General features: G+C 35.9%; 1 protein-coding gene across 3 annotated transcripts in view; it reads right to left on the bottom strand.

Annotated features, from left to right (window-relative positions):
• Positions 1–1,383: 1,383 nt before the first annotated feature.
• The window catches only part of LRP12 (LDL receptor related protein 12), a gene marked incomplete at both ends in the record, with an annotated part of 77,713 nt that continues 55,311 nt past the window's right edge, over positions 1,384–23,785 (bottom strand). For all 3 annotated transcript variants that reach the window (XM_080694921.1, XM_080694919.1, XM_080694920.1), the window contains 5 exons: positions 1,384–2,250; positions 6,527–6,659; positions 7,449–8,553; positions 10,432–10,634; positions 14,793–14,928. In XM_080694921.1, coding sequence (XP_080551047.1) covers positions 1,384–2,250; positions 6,527–6,659; positions 7,449–8,553; positions 10,432–10,634; positions 14,793–14,928 — 2,444 coding nt within the window. The remainder of the gene's footprint in view (positions 2,251–6,526; positions 6,660–7,448; positions 8,554–10,431; positions 10,635–14,792; positions 14,929–23,785) is intronic.

Raw genomic sequence — 23,785 nt, 5'->3', positions numbered from 1 at the left:
ATACATATTAAAACATTTTAGTCAGTTCTTTCTGACAGCATAACAAGACAAATACACAAGACCTCAAACATGCTTTAAAATGACATTCAGCAAAGTATTTCAAATTTAATAAATAGCAATAATCACACAAATACATTTTTCATACTCAATCATTAAACTACTAAAACAGACAGCTAAAGAATAAATAAATAGGAATTAACAATAAAAAAAATAAATGGGGCTTTGCAATTCACACTACTTTAAAAAGGGAGGCAATCTGAATGATTTCTTAACTTGCTTTTCTTCAAGATTATAGCATGACACCCCCATGAATAAAATATATTGAAAAAAATCACTATTACAATAATGCAGTTTTTAAATACAACAAATAAATATGAAACTGGCAAAGCAATACCAAGTTATAATAAAAATGCTCCCTCAACCCCCCCAAAAGCTATGGAAATATATAGTCATTGTGGTAGCAAATAATAGTATTTAAAGTGATAGTGCTTGTGCACTAAACTCATCTGAGACCTTGATATGATTTTAGTGCAAATCCCTAGGGTCCAATATAAGCATAACCCTATGTCAGGGAAAGACATTACCAGCTGGAACTCATCATGTACAATATTTGTACATGTTTTATAAAGTTCAAGATTTAATGCATAGTAGAATATTTTCATCCACTTAATTCTGTCCCTATAGAGATGAAAACAGAAATGACTTGGGATTTTATCATTTGGTTTGTACCATATTAGAATATTAAAGTCAACATTAGAAAAGTTATAAAAGAGTTTTGATTTTGCCATTAATTTATCTAACTCTAAATTTCACATCACTATATGCTAAACATAAGAGAAATATTTTTAGGAAGCTTTTTTCCTTTTGACAAATTCATATTATTGATGAAATCCAATAACAGACAAATGTTATACAAATAAAATAGTGAATATAAGGGTTTGTTTTCTTTTTGTACATTAACAACCTTAACATCTAGTATATTAAGTTACAAGATGTGTTGGAAAAGCATAAAAGGTTCAATTAAAAGGCATTATTTTATATAAACAAACCTTTTAACGTAGAATAAAATGAGTCAAAGGAGTTTAAGCAGCTGAATTTCTATTGTGAACTACAGTACCAGGATAAAAACAATTAGAAACAAATGGAAGAACATTATGGAACAACATGAATACATAATGTAATTTTAGCTGCTAAAACAGTAGACTCTTAAGTTCATAGAGTTACAGGTTGTTTAATTTTACCATGCAGGTTAACATACTAGAAAAAAACATCCTGCATCTTTTTTCTTTTTAAACTAAAACTAGTTTAATTGGAAAATTACAAAACAATGAATGAATATTGCTCCAACTTGTATACAATCTCCCTTCTTTATGTGGTTCGTACCTAACAAAGTAACAAAGCCTCATCATCGCTCGTTTCAGTTTTCAGTGTTGCTTCTAAGCAAGTGTCTGGTATCTGGGCAGTGTGGACGATCCCACAGCGCTCACAGGGGCCGTCTCGATTACTTGGCCTTACTCCAGGGTTTGCTGCACTGTATGGCTGTCTAAACCCTGGTCCTTGATCTGAGGAAAGATCAAGAAGAGGTCTGGAGCAGTCATTGACATCGACGTCTGAAGCTCCGTCGGAAACTGGAATCAGCATTTCGACGTCATCATCTTCTTCTCTTCCACTGACCCCATTATCAAGCTGTCTCAAAGGACTCTGGTTCTGATTTACAGAATTTGAACGCCCTAAAGTGAAACGTACCCAGCGCAGCCCCTGAGTCATGCGACTTAATGCACTGGTAAGCTGGTGACGTGCTGGACTCACACTGGGGGGCTCCACGCCTGTCACGTCCCTGCCATTCTCTGTGTGGCCACTGCGGGTGCTCTGAGTTGAGGAGCTTCCACCTGCTCCCACTGTGGCTTCTACCGCTGTTGTGGGAGGGACTTTTTGAGGCAAAGGAGCTGCAACCCCACCAGATGCTCCTGCTGTATCTCTTCTTTCATTTTCTGTGTCTGTGTCATCAGACTCCACAGAGAACAAACTTCTGTGAGTGTGATTTCTTTCAGGTTCTCTGTTGGTACTCTGACTAGGGACAACCTCATCTCCATCTGCTGAGACCAAAGCCAAGGACCCTGAATGACGTGATCTTGCAAAATTAAAAATACGGTTCCAAATGTTGCTGGATCTGCCTGCCATGGGAAGCCTGATTGAAGTAAATCCAAGCTGAGATCGTACAGCAAGTCTCAGGTTTTCCAAAACAGAAGCCTACAAAAATAAGAAAAGATTTAAGATAGCTAACAATAATTGAGGTGGAAAACACTCTTCTATTAAGAATGCATCAGGCTAAAAATCCCACTATTCACTGTTACGAGGAGGATGAATTAAATTCTTTGCCCTCTATAATTTCATCCCATTATGAAATCTAATCTATAACTTGAATTGTCATTGTGTTTAAAATTTTCTTGATATTTTATACATCCAACTTTATAGTCATTTAATGTCATTTATAATACTGTTTCTAAATCTCATATAGTAGTCCAATCCTAAAAGTTAAACAAAGGTAGAAAATAAAATTTGATACTCTACAACAAGGAAGGTAGATAAATCTCAACCATATTTAAATGGTTTAGTATGAAAAATGGGCTATTTATGCTTCTTTTTATTTGCACGAAGAATAAATTAGACTTTATATAGCTGAAACTTCCTAAGCATGTGAGAATTATATTTCATAGAGTTGACTCTCAAGGATTTATTAAATGAACAAATATTAAGAATTTAATTATATAATCACAAATAAATGAATCAATATATTTCTAAAATAGCGCAGAAAACAACACAAAATAAGGAAAGCTAAAGTAATTAATTTGTTTATTGCACTACCCAAAGATCATTTGAATTCCTTCTCAATCTTTAAGGATAAAATTTTATCTTCTACAGCTAGTAGTAAGCAATCCTCCTGTCTTCGCCTCCCAAGCGCAGGGATTACAAGCGTGCACCACCATGCCCGGTGAAAAACTGTTTTTTTTTTTTTTTTTTTTTTTGGTGGTACTGGGGTTCCTGGAAGCCCTTCTACCTCCGGGCTACACTCCCAGACCTATTTTATATTTTTGAAACAGGGTCTCTTACGCCAGCGCGGCTGGCTTCGAACCTGCGCGATCCTCCTGTCTCCGCCTCCCAAGCGCGGGGATTACAAGCATGCGCCACCACGCCCGGCTAAAACTGGTTATTTTTAATTATTACATATGGAAACTAAATTTATTGCCCAACAGGAAGAAAAATCTATTTTCTTCCAGTGAGATTATTTTTAAAAGTGCACATTTAAACAGTCTTTAAGCTCCATCTAGTGGTTATAAAAAGAATATTCAACTTGGACATAGCTTTCATCAAGCTGGCTTTAGCATTTAAAATATAGTATTTCTAGAAAACAATGGTGAGTTGACATACTCTCCTTCAAATGAGAGTCTGCTTCCCTCTGCCAAAACTCAGCCTGTTGCCTTTCCACTCAACAGAGAAAAGAAAGGAAGGGGATAAAGAAGACATGACAGCTTATGTTCCCCATCTGTCTGGGGGACTGGTACTGCATTTATTCATGAAAAAAGAAGCTATGGCATCAGGAATGTTTCACATTCTAGTCTTACCAAGGCACAGATTATAAAGAAAAAATTGGGGGATCAGTGCACAGGACTTGTAGTACAAATAAGATTTCCCCCCCAAAATTAAGAGGTATCTAACAATAAACTGAAAAAATAGTGGCTCACACCCACAAGGAACTTCTCCATAGACCTGATCCTTGACATTCAATTTGCACAGTTTGTTTGAAGCACAAGGTTGATACCCAGCACTCCACAGAAAGCTCTTCAGATATCCTCCTGTGCTCTGCACTATCACCTGTCAACATCAACAAATTCTGCAACACAGTTTATTACTGACTTAAACACCTGTCACCGTCAGGGGAAGCTCTGTACTTAGTTAAAAGCCTATTTAATTAAAGACTGCCAATCTAACATCAGATTCTATAAAGGGAATCTCATAAGTATTTTAGTAAGACTTTCCTATACTTCTTTAGCTTATGAAGCAGCAAACATTCCTCAGAAAGCCTTCACTCTCTTATCCTTTCTCTCCCCCTCCCCCTTTCTTTTTGTAGCAATGACGTGATTGAATCCAGGGGCATTCTATCTCTGAGCTATATTCCCCACCCCCCATTCAGCCCATTCAGTGTCACACAAGGTTACTCAGTCTTGATATGCTGCTGAGTATGTCCTCAAATCTGAGATTCTCCAGTCTTGGTCTTCTAAGTACTGGGATTACAGGCATGCACCACCAGCATGAACATGTTTTATTTAAAGTGCTGCTGGTAGAATTCTCTCACAAGAGTAAATCATAAGCACAGAGAATGGGATAGTGTGTAGTAAAGAATTTAACCTATGGCTACTGGGATGTGATGTCTAAACTCTTAGGATACCAGGTGTGATAGAAGTGTCTTTGCCTGGAGGCCGTGTTCTAGACAGACACCAACACTGTGACTTAGGAGGGTGGCTCTGGGTCAAGTGGTGTCAGTCTAGCTTAGGAGGGCTGACAACTGAAATATGAACCGGACGTGGTGGTGCACGCTTGTAATCCTAGCATTTGGGAAACTGAGACAAGAGGATCTGGGTTTACGGCCAGCCTCAGCTACTTAGTGAGGCCCTCTGCAACTTAGTGAGACCCTGTTTCAAAATAAAGAATAAAAAGTAGGGCTGGGAGTGTAGCTCAGAGGTAGAATGCCCTTGGGTTCAATCCCCAGCACCACACACCCACACCCACACAGATTAAGATGAGCCACATATCAAGCACAGAGAATACATGTCCATATAATGGAGCCCAATAAAAACTCTCGACAGCAAGCCTGGATGAGCATTCCAGGCTGGCAATACTCCCTACACACTGCTGTACACTTGGTCAACAGAGTAATGCTTTCCTGTCTCTGTAGTGGAAAAACAACAGGGAGGTCTGTGGTGAGTGCTCTGCTGACTGTTCTGTGCATCTCTTCCTTGGCTGGCTGTAGTGAAATGTAACCGCAAGTTACAGTGAGTTCTTGAGGGTGGTTTGGGGACCTCCTCAAATCCCAGCTGGTGTCAGGAATGAGTTCAGTCTAAGGCTGTGCTCCCTCGATCTCCCAGGGTTAGGGGTGAGGTGGTAGATGGTAGAGTGGGTGAATGCAATTAACTATGATATGAAATGAAATCTACCTATGAGAAAAGAAACCTTCTCCATGGCAGGGACAACAATATAAAAAAGCCATAATTTAATTTTTCTTTCTATTTTGCAAACAACGTTTCAAAGAACAGAAATTCTGCATTACAAATTACATGTGGAAAGATGTTTAAAAACTAAAATTGTCACCAAAGAGTTCCTAAAAGATTCAAATAAATGACAGACTATACTCAGAAATCTTCTTTACCAAAAATGAATTGGTGTTTCACTCTGAACGGAATTAAATCACTGAGAAAACATCATTTTTCTTTAATACTAAAGACAATTTTCTTTAATACTAAAGACAATTTTTATGTTTCTAAATAAACTTATAATATAAATGTATATAAACTCTTCTGCCTAAAATTAACCTTGGCACATGTTTAAACCTTGAAAAAGAAATTTTAAAAAACTGGTTGAAGATTTTAAGCAATTCAAATGAGTTACTAAGCAAAGAAAATGGGTTGAATTATATACACTGTAAAGTCCAGTCTGAAGTCTTCCCTCAAGTGAGAAAGAAATGCTTACTTTATTTCAATTACGTCTACTTATAACTTGTTTATCTAGCCTGCAATATTACTAGCATGCTAATTTTAGTATTTACTCTTAAAATCTCCAAATGTATTTTCTAGTAGAAAATAATTTGTCAGTTACTTTTGAATTTTAGTTTACTAAATTATCCTAAACAATAAAATGCTTAAGAATAATACAACCAAATAAGAAGAGCAACAAATACACTTTTAATTTTGTAATATTTGTTAGAATAGCATAAAATATAATTGCAGTTTGTTATTTATTTTTGTGGTGCTGGGGATTGATCTGGGAGCACTCTATCTCTGAGCAACACTTCCAGCCCTATTTAATCTTTATTTTGAAACAGGGTCTCCCAAGGTTGATGAGTATTACTACTTCCCTGAAGCTGTCCTTGAACCTAAAGTCCTGTCATCTCAGGCTCTCGAGTACTGGGATGACAGGTGTGGGCAGGGTGTCTGGCAGCTGGAGAAGGTGGGCCCTTGGGGCGCAGCCCTCTCTTTGCTGTGCTCTCCTTCTCTCTACTCCCACTGCCAGGTCCTGAGGTCCTGACGCTGGCCTCACACTAGTGGTACCCAGGACTTTCAAGGAAATCATGAGCAAATTAATTTTCCTTCCTCTAAGTTATATGGTCAGGTTTTGATGATTCCAGCAATAAGGATGCTAAGGCAACTTGACTGCAAATGTCCTGACCGTCAAGGGTCCTTGCTTTACCATTGATACAGGTACTGAATTCATTTAAGAAACACTGAAATAGAAATCAGACTCTGCAATATACCTGATTAGGTGAACAAACAGGAAAATCTTCTACTGGTGGAATTAAACCCTGAGCAATCAATTGTCCATAGGACGGAGGGGCTTCTCTTCTTAACAATTCTGCTTCCACTCTTGACAACTGGGTTTCAAACGATCTTTGAGAGCAGACAGGGAGATAACATTTAAAAAGGCAAAGCAAAACAGTCATATTCCAGTACCAATAATTAAAACAACCTGAATCTTAGTATATTTGATTATTTTTAAACCTTAGTCATTTAACCAACCTTTACTGAATGTATTTTCCCTACAATGGGAATACAAAGATAAGAGTCTGTCCACATGGGGTGTGACACTAGCAGGAATCTGGAATTTTTGTGAAAAATCACAAAAATGGCAGTAAGTAATATGTGGAATTACCAAATATATAAAAAATATATTAAAAATCACAACTGAGAGTGGCAACTTGTAGAATTCCTACAAAACAGATTTATCTGAAAACAGCTGGTAAATACAGATTGGGCTTTCTCATCTCATAACTTAAGTATTTGTTTGTTTATTTAGTGGCAGTGGGGATTGAACTCAGGGTAATTTTACTTTCAAGATACACCCCCAGCCCATTTTATTTTTATTTAATAAAGGAAAGTCTCACTATTTACTGAGGCTGTCCTTGAACCTGCAATATTCCTGTCTTAGCCTTCCGAGTACTGGGATTATAAGTGTGTGCCACCACGTCTGGTCATAATTTAAATATTTAGTAGTCTGCAATACATTTAGCCCTCATTCTTGGGTTTTCATATGGATTTTATGAATCAATATTTACATATTTCTAAACTAATGAAAAACAAAAGTATACTGGCAATCACATTTAAAGGACTTGTGGTAAATACTTGGCCATATTTGTATTATAGAGAGCATAATCACTGTAGTTGTGCCTTGATACTGACCTTCGTTCAAACATTCTCAGAGAATAAAGCTTACAAGTACATCCCAATGCAATGACAAGTAACAGGCCACAGATAAGGCTCCCTATGACAGCTGCAGTTATGACTCTGGTAGGCACAATGACTGGGCAATTTTCCTCATCGCTGCCATCGCCACAGTCATCTTGAGAATCACACACCCAGCTTTCAAACACACAGCGATTGTTTTTACAATGAAAATTTCCTGGCTGGCAAAAAAAGCAGTTTTTTTCATCTGAACCATTGGGGCAATGATTTTGGTAGTTGCAGCGATCAGAACGAGGATAGCAGACACCATTGCGGGAACAGGGAAATTCTTCCTTTTGGCACATGGTACAGTTGATTTCATCCCTTCCGTTTGGGCAATGCCAATATCCATCGCATCGTTGCTGCTCAGTGTAACACCCCCAGTTACCTCCACAGGGTATTTCCCATGGCAAACAGAAGCCATCAACTTGGTAAGTAGCATTAAATCCCCTGGCAGCATTTACTTTATCAGCACAAAAATGTACTCTTATCTGTCCAGAAGAAGAAACAACTGTAAGAGGTGCGTGAGAATCAAAAGCAGTTAACACACGTAAAAGCTTGTGTGGATTCTCCTCTAATCCATCATATATTTTGACGTAATCACCGTAACCAGTACCATCAAGTTTAAAGTCAGTGAAGCGTAAAATGACTTTACGATGATCACCAGTATCAATTAACCAGGTGCAATTGCTCCCAGGAGGATAAAAGTCTGGATAATTGGGAGAGTTAAAAGTACCATAGAAATATTTTAACCACTGTCCACAAGTTGGCACATCACAGTCTATCTCATCTCCGAGGTCAAGGCAGTCAATGTTCCCATCACATTTTAAAGATTCAGGGAGGCAAGTGTAAACTTTGGTAAAACGGGACAGACACTGGAACTGGTTGTAAGCACAGGGTTGAAAAGAAGCAACTGTGGGAGGACTAGCTTCTTTGGCACAGATCTCTTCATCGGAACTATCTCCACATTCGTCCATATTATTACATTTCCAGGCTTCTGGTATACACTTGCCATTACCACAACGAAACTGATCACAAGCACAGTTTGGCTCCTCAGATTTTCCTGGGGAAAGGAAGAAGAAGAAACATGGTCTTCAATGATATATAATAGCCACTTTTTATGATAAATGTTGATTAAGCCCAAGTGATAAAGATTTTAAAAAATATGTTAAGTTCTAATTACAAATTAGAACTGGCACCAATTATTCAACAACTTGATCTGTAAAATGCCTATTATGTCTTCCATGAAGTTCTTTATATTTTAATATAAGCAGAGAAGGAATCAATTCTGTTTTTTCAGAGAGTTATTTTAGTATAGAACTTAGTAAAATGATGGAAGATACACGAGCCAGTAGGATATACCACCTGAGAATTTAGGTATCATTGTCCAAACATTATAAAACATGATATATATTTTTATGAAAAAATGCCCTAAATAATCACCTTTCAAATACTTTTACATATTCTTCTCTAGTTCATCTCTCCCTCTCTCTCTCTCTCTCTCTCTCTCTCTCTCTCTATATATATATATATATATATATATATATACATAAAATACTTTGCCATGTATATAACATATTGTGCAAATACATTATGTAGACTCAAACTTTTGCTAAGATTATCATAAGATTAAACCGCTTATAATTTTTCATGTAATCATAACACATTTAATAATTTGAAGCATACTGTTCTAAATATTTAACAGTAATGAAATAGCAAAAACAACTAAAAGCTGGCCATGGTGGCACATGCTTGTAATCCCAGTACTTGGAGGCTTAGATCACAAATTTGAGGACAGCCTTAGCAACTAGTGAGACTCCCATCAATCTAGCAAGACACTGTTTCAAATAAAAACAAAACAAAACAAAAAACAAACAAACAAAAACCCCCCAAAAAAACAGGACTGGAGGAGTATAGCTTAAAAGTAGAATATTCCTGAGTTCAATCTCCAAAAGCGCCCAAGTGCACAAACACACACAAACACACCAAATGAAAAACATCAGATTCTTTTAGTACCCAAAATGACAATGATGCGCCAATTAACAACTTATTTGTTGGTATACAAGTGACTGAAAACGTACTTCAGAAGCTAAATTACAAAAACTGTTTTCAAGAAAAAAATATATATATTTGTTAAAGGAAGTTATAATTTCAAAAAATGTAAAGCTGGGCATGGAGGCGCACGCTTGTAATCCCTGCCCTTTGGAGGCAGAGACAGGAGAAACGTGCAGGTTCAAGCCAGCCTTGCTGGCGTTAAGAGATCCTGTATCCAAATAAAAATATAAAAAATAGGTGTCTGGGAGTGTAGCCCAGAGGTAGAAGGGTTTCCAGAAACCCCAGTACCCCCCCCCACAGTAAAATAATTTTCAGCAGAAAATATATATAACTCTAGGGCATTCTACCTCTGAGCTATATTCCCAGCCCTATTTTTTATTCTTTATTTTGAAACAGGGTCTCACTGAGTTGCAAAAGGCCTAAATAGCTGAGGTTGGCCACAAACCTGGATCCTCCTATCTCAGCCTCCCAAATGCTGGGATTACAAGTATGTGCCACCATGCCCAGCTTCATGTCTTTTCATTGAAGATATAAAAACAATGGTAATTCACAAACTTAACAATATATTCTAAGTAACTTTCATGACATGGGTAAGTCCTTGATGGAGAAGAAATTATTTAAAAAACATATTTAGGATGTTTAAAAAGAAAATGACCTGAGTTTAGGAAATTAATCCATCTTTCTGTGGATTATATAAAACAACCTTTGGAGACCAAGTTCTAAAGTACCTGCCTTTACCTGCCTTTTCAAATCTTCAACCTCAGAGAACTTGAGGGCCAACTCATAACTAAATGGACTCTTGGTTCAGATTAGCCCTGAAATGTATGAGCAGCTAATAGTACAGAATTTGATTCATGTTTTTCTTCTTCTTTTTAAAATAACATACCTGAAAAATATGCAAGTCTGAAACCTTTCCTAGAGACGCTGTCATCTGAATGGAACCTTATCCAGACATGGTCTTGTGAAGAGATATATGGAGGTGGGATTGTGGAACCACAGGCTCTGTAACTTTCAATATTCTTGTATGTTTCTATTGTCAACCAGTCCAAACTGCATCTTCTGGACCCCTGAATATCAAAATCCTGAAAACTACAAAAAAGAAGTCAGAAAAGTTTCATAATAATACAAAGGAACTAGGAACATTATTATAAACCTTCATATATTTATTGATTCTGCTGGGCTTTCAAGGCATATTACAATTTATATCATCAGCAAATAATCATATTGCTTATGTGCCCCTAATATTTGAATCTTTTCCCCAGATGCCAGAATAGTACTTCTTCATTAGTCACACCAGATTCTAAAAAACAATGCTAAAATCAAGTGATATTTGGCACATTTTAAAAAATTATGTGTATATATTTAGAAAACCCCACTTCTAATTCAGAACATTCTAAATTTTCCTATTTGAATCAGAAATGCTGCTTTGTAATATGTGGATGGAAGTACACATGGATAAAGTCAGCCTTGTATTATATTACATTGGTTCATCTGCTTCCTTAATGCAAAGTTCATAGCTTACATTTTCTGGAGAGCAAATTTGAGTACAGTAAAAAAAAATTCAAAATGAACAAACATGGATTTCAGTTGTTTTGGTTTTTTTTTTTTTTGGGGGGGGTGGTACTGGTGTTCCTGGAAACCCTTCTACCTCCGGGTTACACTCCCAGACCTATTTTTAATTTTTATTTGGAAACAGGGTCTCTTAAGCCAGCAAGGCTGGCTTCGAACCAGTGCGATCCTCCTGTCTCTGCCTCCCAAGTGCAGGGATTACAAGCGTGCACCACCATGCCCAGCAAGTTTTTTAATTCTTTATATTAGTTTACCTAATAAAGCACTAATGCTATACTTGTTCCTTATAACTTTTTAGAATACAGATTCAGGATTGAGATTTTCAATTTCTTCATGCTTTTTAATTTAGTCAGCTTTTCCTAAACTTTTTTTGAGTCATCTTTGGTAATTTAAATTTTCTTAGAAATTATTTTAGCTTGGTAAAATTTATTACTACAAAGCTATATACAGTGCTTTCATATGATTTAAAGAGTTTTCATATCCATTATCTTTAAATTTGCTTAGATTTTCCTGTCACTAATTTCTGTTTGTTGCACTGTTATACTCACTAGGTGTTCTAGCCCAAACAGCAAAATAGCCTGACCACAGCTCTGGGCCTCACGCACGATGAAAGGATTCAATCCTCTATCCTCTAGGAATAAGCTGGCCTTAGTTGATTTGGGTGGGTTTCATGGGACAGATGAAAAAGTAAAAATTCCTTTATATCATGATCTTCAGCCAGTTTTATACAGAGAGCTCTCAGTATTGTATAACTGTACTTTTTAATATTATTTCCTTCTACTCAGATTGTTTAAATCCTATTTTACTAAAGATTTTAATTTTATTTTAAATTCAACTTGTCAAAATGCTTTAAAGCATCTATTCTAGATAATCACATACATTTTCTTTTGACTTGTTAAAAAGTAAATCAATTATAAATTTCCTAACAGTAACTTATTTGCATGTCTGAATGAGCTGCATCTGATTATAAAATAAAATTCTTTTGACTCATTTAAGATTTAATATAATAATATGTGAAATTCAAGTCTTTATATGTGAGCCACTTGTAAGTTTTGTTATTACCGTAATAATGACTTTATTTCTAAAATCACCTTATTTGTGTAAATACAAATTTATTAACTCCTTCCAGATTTAGAAAATCTCCCTTCTATACAGGGTTTGCTTAATTTTGTCCTGCATTTCAGTACTATACTTGATTTTTAGTGTATCTTACTTTGTGAAATCTCAAGAGTCCAACAGATGATCGATACCAGATGGTAGTATTCCATGCAATTCTGTACTGGCAAGAATATCCACCTTTAAATAAGTGAGCTGGTAAGTTGCAAGTTTAATTTTTAGGTTAAAAGATTAAAATCTTTAATCTCTATAATAAATTGTTTTTAGGTTGAAAATTCAATTTTTTTTTTTTTTTGGTGGTACTGGGGTTCCTGGAAGCCCTTCTACCTCCGGGCTACATTTCCAGACCTATTTTTACATTTTTATTTGGAAACAGGGTCTCCTAAGCCAGCGCAGGTGGCTGGCTTCGAATCTGCGCTATCCTCCTGTCTCTGCCTCCTAAGCGCGGGGATTACAAGCATGCGCCACCACGCCCGGCTGAAAATTCAATATTTTTAAGAGCATTATTTTGAAAGCATTATTTTTACTTGGTCATCTTACAAAAATAATATAAAATAGGTATACTATTCAGATGTCAACACTAGTACTGTTGCAGAAAGATTAACTCCAATAGTGTATCCTATTGATCAATCAGGCAAGAGAATAACACTTTTCCCAAAAGCAGCTGTGGTGTACCAGAAGTAGTAGCCTGAGGGAGAGGAACTAAAAGGAAAACAAAGTATAGCTACTTTATACCTTTCACAGAAAAAGGGAGATAGAAGATAGTTTCTCAAGGGAGATTGGCTCCCTTATTAAAGAACATAAAAAAGGCTTTCTTTTTAGGTTCTTGGTGGTTTCCTTTGATGAGCAGAAACTTTTAGTTTGATGCCATCCCACTTGTTAATTCTTACTTTAATTTCCAGTGCTTTGGAGGTCTTGCTGAGAAAGTTACTGACTATGCCTATATGTTGGAGTGTTGAACCTATGCCGTCCTCTAATAGCTCCACAGTCTCTGGTCTAATTTCCAAGTCCTTGATCCATCTCGAGTTGATTCCTGTGCACTGTGGGAGGTAAGGATTTAGTTCTATCTTTCTACAAATAGATAGCCAGTTCTCCCAGCACCATTTGTTGAAAAGGCTGTCTTTTCTCTAACATATGAATTTGGCCCCTTTGTCAAAGATCAAATGACTATAAGTGTGTACGTTTGTTTTTGTATCTTCTATTCTGTTCCATTGGTCTGTATGCCTGTTGTTGTGCCAATACCATGCTGTTTTTACTACTCTTGCTCTGTAGTATAATTTGAAGTCAGGGATTGTGATGCTTCCTGCATGTTTCTTACTGCTGAGAATTTTTTTTTGCTATTCTGGGTCTTTTCTTTCTCCATATAAAATTCATGACTGATTTGTCCAAAGGGAACTACTGTAACATATGCATACCCATGTTCATAGCAGCACAATTCGTAATAGCCAAAATATGGAACCAATCTAGGTCTCCGTCAACAGATGAATGGATTGTAAAATTATGGCAAATACACACAATGGATTCTATTCAGCTATAAAGAAGAACAAAATCATGTCATTTATAAGAAGATGGAAAGATCTGGAGAGCATTATGTTAAGTAAGATCAGCCAAGCACAGAAAGAGAAGGGACATATGTTTTCTCTAATATGCTCAAACTAGGGAGTATTAGGAATACCAGAGGGACTCCAGATAATGGAGGGGAAACCTCAGCAAAGCTAGAATGGAAGGGTAGGAGAGGAAGAAGGCTGAGGTTGATTAATGGAGGAGCTACATCCAAATATGTGGAAAAGTATGAATATAGCATGGTTAACCTGGACACTCACTGTTGGGAGGGAGGAAGGGAATTGTGCTTCAGCTCCAATGAAGTTCTTTGTTCAGGCACACTGCTTTTACCCCTGTTTAGGTAATTTTTTTCATAACAGCCTTAATATAAAACTTTCTTAAGCAAGCAATATTTAGTTTACTGAATAATCTCTCCTTAATATATTATTCCCATATTTTCTATAATAACTAAAAGTTTTACATATTAATCATAGCCTCTCTTATTTATACCATATTTACTAGTAAAAATCTTAAACTTATGGTTAATTTCCCCTAGAAGTACCTTCCACTTTGTATTCTTTCTTAACAAAGAATACAAAGTTTTTTCTTTTGTTTCAAAGTCTTAGTAAATATTATTAGCTTATGTTAAACACACACACACACACACACACACACACAAACACACACACCCTACAATCATGTTTTAACTAGGTAGAGGACTTCACTAATGAGAACATGGTTCTATACTATAACACCTAAGTGGGTTAGCTATTTAGCAAATGCGTGCCTTTTGTTAAAAAGTAGCATAGATGAATATAGGTGACTCACTGTAAATACACTGCCAACAGAAACAGTCAGAACACATATTATTCTTTCTCTTAAAATGATTCTAAGAGCTAGAATTTATATCTTCTGACAAGTCTTTTGGTATTACTGTATGTTATATAATGATACTTGAAAACTAAATGTATGCTTTGTAATAAAATATCATATAAACATATAAAAATGTGTCAGAATTACCTTATAGTAATGATTTCCCCTGGGTTTGCTCTTATTAGCCAGCTACAGTTCACTTTGGCAGGATATTCAGAAGGCCAGCCTGGACTAGTGATTATACCACTTGGTGCTCGAATTTGTTCTGGAGTCTCTCCACAAGCTGGAAGATGGACAAAACAATCTCAACTAATTTTTATACTTTAAAATATAGCATTAAGTAGATCAGCAATTCTTAAAAAAAAACCCAAACATCAAATCATATGCAGTAAGATGGAATCTTATCAGCCTTAGAAAGCTTCTATTATTTCAGCATGATCTTTTAATTTCTTCTATTTATAGACAAAGAACTTTCTCCTAATTAAGTACATGTTTTGGGCAGGTAAAGAAGTTTTCAAACTGGATCATTCAGGAGTCAGGATTGCTAGATTCAGTCAAGAGATCAACTGAGCCACCATCCATCATTTTTCAAATATCTTTTAAATTATTTATCATAAATTATCTAAAGTTTAATTTACTAAACTTACTGTTTAGATGCTTAGATTAGCATGTTGCTTTTAGGATACTTTAAATAAACACAATAAGATGCTGGATTATAATATTTGCTAGGAAGTTAATGGATGATTGGATAAAGACAGTAAAATTCAAAATTGCTGCTGAGTAGTTCTTCCATTTAAGTGACATTCCCAAACTTTACTATAGGACCATACATAATTCCTGAATTACTGAAAAATAAACTCTTCAAATAGCAGAAAGAATAAATTGAACTATTATCAGCATATTCCTGGATCCTTCTTTCTGTATTATCCTGAACTCTTTGTGTAATATAGTTAACATTTTACCTAGCCAGAATTCAGCAAATCTGACAATTTACTGTCTCAATTAAAAATGAAAAAAAAACACGCCCCCTAAAAAAACTATGATGCATGCTTAAGCCTTCAGTAGAATTGTAAAATCCTAGAACATCTTACTTAAATACAGTATTAGCAAATTAAATTACCTGATTTTTAAAGAAATAGCAGATTAAAAACAGTAAACTAAGATGGGTGCGGTGGCGCACACTTGTAATCCCAGCATTCGGGAGGCCGAGACCAGGAGCATCATCTACTTAGTGATGTCTTCCGCAACTTAGTGAGACTCTGTTTCAAAATAAAGAGTAAAAAATAGGGCAGAGGGTGTAGCTCGGAGGTCAAATGCCCTGGGTTGCATCCTCACACCCGCAAAAAAAAAAAAAACAAAAAAAACAAAAAAAACCCCAGTAAACTAGGAATGGGGAGAGTAGCTGCCAGTGATGTATAAACAGTTATCAGAAGTGCTGGGATAATTTCTAGAAAACAAATAAAAACTACCTATTAAACTCAAAGATCATACTAAATTCTGATATATACATTACTACCTTCCAAATGGTAGAGGATTTATGTCATAGTAGCAAATTAATATTCATGCCTATATCAAAAAGCTGTTGAGTGAGTAAATGAATCAGTATAAGCAAAGTACATTAATTCCCATGCTTCTTGAGTTCTGCAGTTAGTTTTATGTCAGGTAACGTAATTTGTATATAACCAAATTCCCCATTACAATTGTGATTTAGAAAAAAATGGTTACTTTCTCTCTCTCTCTCTGGTAACCGAGATTATACAGTCTATTCAACTTAAGCAAAGAATGCCAGGAAATGTACTATGTAAATTAAAAGAATATATTATCATGATAAAAAGACAATAAAATAAGCTGTATTACTTAAAATTCAATCCTAGCCAGGCATGGTGGCTCACCCTTGTAATCCCAGCATTTGGGAGGCTGAGACAGGAGGATTGCAGTTTGAGGACAGCCTCAGCTACTTAGTGAGGCTTTCTGCAATCCAGTGAGACCCTGTTTCAAAACAAAGAATAAGCTGGGCGTGGTGGAGCACGCTTGTAATCCCCGCGCTTGGGAGGCAGAGACAGGAGGATTGCACAGGTTCGAAGCCAGCCGCGCATGCTGGCTTAGGAGACCCTGTTTCCAAATAAAAATGTAAAAATAGGTCTGGGAGTGTAGCCCGGAGGTAGAAGGGCTTCCAGGAACCCCAGTACCATACAAAAAAAACAAAAACAAAAACAAAAACAAAGAAAAAATAGAGCTAGGGGTGTCGCTTAGAGGTAGAATGCTCCTGGGTTCCATCCCCAGTGCCGACAAAAAAAAAAAAAAAAAGTCAATCCTTATTTCTACAGATTTCCTCTGAAGAAAACATGCAGTTGAGGCTTTTAAAGTATGTTCTATTGCAGAAAACATTTTTATACCTAAATGGGATCTACCCAGAAGCTAAAGTAATATGTTGCCAAAGAGATCTCACTTTGAATTATTTTCAGCACAAAGAGAGTCATGATAAAGAATATACAAACACAATACACTAAAGTATATTTTAAATAATACATCATTCATTTCACTACCGAGGACAGTTTCCAACTTTTTTTTTTTGCCTGTTGTTTCATTAAAAGTAATTTTCCTTATAAAGAAAATGTTAATATAAATGAACAATGTTTTAGAAAAAAATAAATTTATCCAAATATAACTATTTTAAGAACTTATTATTAATAAAGTACTATTGGGTAAGGGCTAATTGGGCGATGAGTACATGTATGTCTTCATCATCTTTACCCCATTAAGAAGTATGACTACAATGTACCAATAAAAAAATTTTTTTAAAAAGTACCAGTTTTGCTTCTACTTTGCTCTAAGATATCATCACAACAATGAAGATCCTCCGTCATTTGTACGACTCTTTTTCATGATATTGTACCAAAGCATTCTGGACTAATATATTGATAGAATGCTTAAATTCATGGAGATACAAACAAATATTCAAATAAACAGACAAAATTATAAATGAAAAATTATTCCCACAAATAGGGGAAATTGTTCATTTTCATTAAAAGATTCATCTACATTAAAGAGATTAATACAATCTTGAGTTAAATTATATTTAACTCAGAAATGCAACACTATACTTGCACATTAAGTTATTTAAACACTTATTTAGCTGAGTTAATAGCAGTGAAATAGAATTTAAAAAAGTAGGTGAAAATGTTTTGTGACAAAGCAGAAAATTTTTAACATTTAAGTAAATGATAAACTAATTGCAGGAAAAAAATTATCATTTTATTAGGTTTCTGTTGTATTAAATTTTTAAAAATATTTCCAAACACATGAGAAACCCATAGGTGGTGCTCTTATACAAAGAACTAATGTTACTAAAACCTACATGTATTTTATTTTCATACAATTGTATAGGATAAGATATATATCACCATTAATAATAGTTTAAGATTCACTTCCTTATATCTTAATTTCATATGTACTTTTATTTACAGTTTTAAAAGATATCAATTATTCCCCCAATAAAAAACAAAATCCACTAGTGTTAAAATTTCTCCGTAAATTCACCAGGAATATATACATTTCCTTATGTTTGCACATTTATAATATAGACTAAATTTTGCATTTTTTTTGCGGTACTGGGAATCCCTTTTTATTTTATTGTTTTAATTTTTTTTGGTGGTACTGGGGTTCCTGGAAGCCCTTCTACCTCCGGGCTACACTCCCAGACCTATTTTATATTTTTATTTGGAAACGGGGTCTCTGAAGCCAGCGCAGCCGGCTTTGAAACTTCACGATCCTCCTGTCTCTGCCTCGCGGGGATTCCAAGCGTGTGCCACCATGCCCGGTCTGAGAATCCTTTTTTATATCTAAGAAATAATAAATTCAAGGCCAGGCATGGTGGTGCATGCTTGTAATCCCAGCATTTGAGAGGCTGAGACGGAGGATTGCAGTTTTGTTCGTGGTCAGCCTAAGCCACTACTTAGTGAGGATCTTTTCAACTCAGTGAGACCCTGTTTCAAAATAAAGAATAGCCGGGCATGGTGGCGCACGCTTGTAATCCCTGCACTTGGGAGGCAGAGACAAGAGGATCACGCAGGTTCGAAGCCAGCCTTGCTGGCTTAAGAGACCCTATTTCCAAATAAAAATATAAAATAGGTCTGGGAGTATAGCCCAGAGGTAGAAGGTTTTCTAGGAACCCCAGTACCACCACTAAAAAAAAAAAAAAAAAAAAAAAAAAAAAAAAAAAAAGAATAAAAAACAGGGCTGGGGGTGTAACTCAGAGGTAGAATGCCTCTGGGTTTCATTCCCAGTACTGCATAAAAAAAAAAAAAAAAAAAAAAAAGAAGAAGAAGGAGGAGGAGGAAGGGGAGGAGGAGGAGGAAGGGGAGGAGGAGGAGGAGGAGGAGGAATTCAATTGCCAAAAGAAACCATTTGAAAAAATTTCCCTCCCTTAATTTGGGTTAAGAGTTTGCCTATAAATACTGGTAGATGTGGTATTGGAAGACTCAGATGCTGTCTGTTCCATCTGCCACTTACTGGTTTTGCCACAGTGAAAATTACTGTAACTTGCTGGGTTTTAGTTTCTTTGCATGTTAAAGCAAGGAGTTGCTATTTGGATGCAGTCTGCAATCATGTACCTCTTTCTCTCATCATGATGATGCATTTCCACTATATTTATAAAAGCCTATCAGGAGGCACTTCCTTGGCTTCCATTTTGTCTTTGACCCACTGAAATCTTACTTTCAGTGGGTCAAAGAACTCCAATTCTTACTTCATCTCCATAGAAAGAATGCAAGCAGGTAAAAGCCATCTCCTGACCGTACTCCAAATCCAATTTGTCCCCAGTCCCTAAGGCACTGGATCTTTCTGGAGCACTTGAAAACTGACCTGTTTTTTGTCTTGATACTGTCTACTACCAACACTTCTTCTAGTTCTCTTCCTCACTGTTCTGTGTGAGTTTGCTAGCACTAGACCCTCCTTCTTCAACCAGCCAGATATGGTGGTATTCATGGCCTGTGCTCAAGCCGTCTACTTCTACCCCTGGTGGAAGATGACGTCTATAAGTTATGGCCTTAAAATTTCTAACCCAGTGACTTCTAGTCAAATGACCACTGGACAGTCCAACCTCAAATTCAATATGTGTCTCCCAAATCCTATTTTATTAAATATTTGGAATCATCACTGTCTGAGTGATTTAGCTGAAGGAATCGGCAGTTAAGTAAAAAGGAAATTTACTTTTAGAATATCACAGTACATCTCGAGGATTTTCAAGGACAAGAAATAGAGCAAAGCAGGACCTCACAATGATGAAAACCGGCAATTTTAAAGTAAGAGGTAGAGCTTGCTTTCACTAACACTTAGAGAATCAAGGCCTCAATATTCCAATTGGCTCCCCCTGAATCCTCAACCCCCCATTATTTTGGTGCCTTATAAATAATCTCCCAATACCAAATCCTTATAATGCTCCAGCATCTAACTTCAACTGTAATTTCATTTTCTTACTTTAATATATTTATACAATTGTTCTGTATTTTATCTTTTTAAAATAAATTGAAGTGGCTTAGTGTGATCAATTTGATAAAAGTTAAGCCTCCATTTCTTAGCTTGTAAATGGGGATTAGAACACTACCTAGTAGGCAGAGTGTTGAAGGATTAAATGTAATTATTTTAGTAAAGGATTTAGGATTTTAACATACTGCTTGGATTATAGTAAACTGAATAAATAACATCACCTGATGGAGAGTGGATGCTGCATTGAGACCGTTACTAAGGCTGTGTTGGCCTCACTGGGAAAGAGCACAGTGACTCTAATTTGTGCTATCATATGCTCTAGAAAGACTGAGAAATTATGCAATGATTGACTCATTATCTCACAGGAGTAGAAGCTTGTTGATGGGGTTGGGACACATAAAACTTTAGAAAATACTGTTTTTTTTTAAACAAAAATGTTTATATGGTTCCAAAACTTTTATAGATTTTGACAATGCTCCCAATTTATAGTACATCAAACTTGGCCTTTATCTATATTCATTCTATCCACGTCTTTTCTATTGCTTAGACATAATTATTTTAGCTAGGGTCTGCTTAATTCTTCAACAAGAATTAGTTTATATGTAATTGGCAGATGGAGGAATCTTGCCAGTATAATGCAAATGTGTATGTTTTTATTCTGAGCCTGCTAATGATTTGAAATAACCAGAGGTATAGGTTTTCATAGTTAAGAAAAAAATATAAATATTCTATAAAAGTGCCTGCCTAGGTGGGCATGGTGGCACACGCTTGTAATCCAACATTTGCGAGGCTGAGACAGGAGGATCCGGGTTCGTGAACAACCTCAGCTACTCAGTGAGGCCCTTTGCAACTCAGTGAGACCCTGTTTCAAAATAAAGAATAAAAAACAGGGCGGGGAGTGTTGCTCAGAGGTAGAATGTCCCTGGGTTCCATCCTCAGTACTACAATAAACAAACAAACAAACAAACAAACAAACAAGCAAGCCAGGCGTTGTGGCGCACGCTTGTAATCCCAGCATTTGGGAGGCTGAGATAGGAGGATCGCAGTTAGCAGCCAGCCTCAGCTACTTAGTGAGGCCCTTTGCAACTCACTGAGACCCTGTTTCAAAATAAAGAAGAAAAAATAGGGCTGGGGGTATAGCTCAGAGGTAGAATGCCTCTGGGTTTCATCCTCAGTACCACAAAAAAAAAATAAATAAATAAAAAATAAATCAATCAAAGTGCCTGCCTTTATTGGAAGAGGCAGTTACTTTAGTGGTTTAAAGAATTGCAGAGCTGGGTGTGGTGGCGCATGCCTGTAATCCCAGCACTTGGGAGGCTGAGACAGGAGGATCTCATAGGTTCAAAGTCAGCTTCAGCTGCCTTAAGAGACCCTGTTTCGAAATAAAATATAAAATAGGTCTGGGAGTGAAACCCAGAGGCAGAAGGCCCCTGGGTTCCATCCCCAGTACCACACACACACACACACAAAAAAAAAAAAAAAAAAAAAGCAGGATTTTCTTCTACATTAAGCTACCTTAGGATGCAATAAGTTTAGATAAGAGATGTGACTATATCATTCCATATGAAAACAAAACAAAACACCTTATTGATGAAGGATATGTCTGAGTCATATTTTTGGTTTTGGTTACATTGGTCTCTGTTAGAAGCAAATGCCCTTAAGGGCAAAGCATGAATCTGATCATATGTGGCTACAGAGTATGGACTGATTCTAGGTGCAAATATCTGGAGATACTTGACTATGTTAGTATCTGGACTGACATTCTATTTGTTCCTGTTAAATTTAGAAAGCTGCATAGCTATAAGTGATCGGTGCCAACACTATCTTTCTCGAAAGCCCTTCTTTTGCTGGGTAATTCTGCAAAACATGAGGTTTCCAGGAACATATATATGGCATCATGTCAGAAATGACTATATTTTAGTTTTTGTTTACTTGACCTCCTTAATACATCTCTTAATTACCAGAACCAACGTATATTCTTGGAACACAAACATTATAAAATATTTAAGTGACTTTGGTCATTATTTTTAGCTATAAACAAGAATTTAAGTATTTTGATGGTGATGATACATGTCTACATTTTATAAATTTCCCATTAACTCCAGAAAAAAATTAAAAGTGCTCTAAATGTTCATTAAGAAGACAGCAACCTTCAACTTGGACAGTATCTTCCTTGTAGGCACAGTGATTAGGTTATCTGACTAATAGCTCTTGAAAGCCTATTTATTTAACTCATAGTGGATCTAGTGTATAGGACATCTGAAATGAAAAATAAAGAACAATAAAATGATTGTAATGCTAGTGGCTAAGCTATACTAAAATGCCAAACACTCCCTCCCTCCCTCTCCCTCTCTCCCTTCCTCCCTTTCTCCCCCCCTCTCTATATATACTGTTTTTATTTGTCATAAATACTGTTAATTAAATGAAAATTTACTGAATTATGAATAGGTAGAAATTCTGATAGTTTTTTTAAGTACATTAAAATTCGTTTTCTGGTTGAAAATATAAAAATCTTATCATATAGTTTGGAAAACAAGGCAAAAACAACTGAACAAGAAATACTCAAGAACTCTACAAGAATGGCACTATGGCTTTAAAACTAGACAACTGCATCATGCCTATCTTATAAAACATTTTAAAAACTGGAAGTATTCAAACAAACTATTTAAGGGGACACACGGGAGAGGACATGGTCACTTCAAGATAATGTCAAATAAACTGCCTTTCAACTTGAGATTCCATGGTTTATAAAACCTGGAAAAAAGATGTAGGCAAAGGGATTGAGAATTAAAGCTGAACTATGTATAAAAGAAAAGTACAATTTCCTGTTCAAAAGATAAAAACTGGGTCTCCTTTAAAAACTGATAAAGATTGACATTTTATGACAAAGAGAAGAGATTAAAAGTGACATGAAATCTCTGTGCCTCTGGTTTTTAATAAGTCACAAAACTGAAATACAAAAAAAAGTCAGCTCTGCTTATGACTACCTAACCTCATATCACAAATATGGAAGGCACCAAAGAAGGTACTTCATATTTACAGAAATTATACTGTTATGATGTGTGCTTATAACTGAATCTAAGAGTCATGCAACAATTATGAGAACTCAGAGACAATACAGTACTGAACGATATAATGCATAGCTAAGATAATTTTAAACAAATGTCACATGTAAAGTTAAACATGGCATTGCTAAGTAGAAAAAAAGGCTCATCAAGAAGTTGTATTATATAAGTATAGAATGGGAGAGTTATACTTGACTATGAACAAAGAATTTCTTTCACGGAACAGAATTAGATATAGTTAGAATTATAAAAACACATTCCAACAATTTGGATGAATTTCAAATTTCATAGACACTAGTCAACCTACTAGACTTACTATGAAAGGATGCGATCAAAATTATTTTTAAAGGTATTAGTTTGTAGTGCTATAACCTGTGGGAAGAGAAACTGGCAAGAAAAAGAGACCAGATTAAAAGTATAGAAACTCCTCTTTTTACGGAATTTTATTTTATAAAATTTTCACTATGGAATAAAAGCATGCTTAACCTGCTCATTTTAGCAAAGGACAACATTTGTACAGTATAAGGGTCATTATCACTTAACCCTCTAGTTTCTGAGTATAGAATCTTATAAATATTATTCCATTAT

The sequence above is a fragment of the Muscardinus avellanarius genome (genome assembly GCF_963383645.1).
Source record: "Muscardinus avellanarius genome assembly, chromosome: 4".
Taxonomy (NCBI): Eukaryota; Metazoa; Chordata; class Mammalia; order Rodentia; family Gliridae; genus Muscardinus; species Muscardinus avellanarius.
Note: the sequence above shows the minus strand (reverse complement) of the source record. Positions and strands in the feature narration are given on the sequence as shown.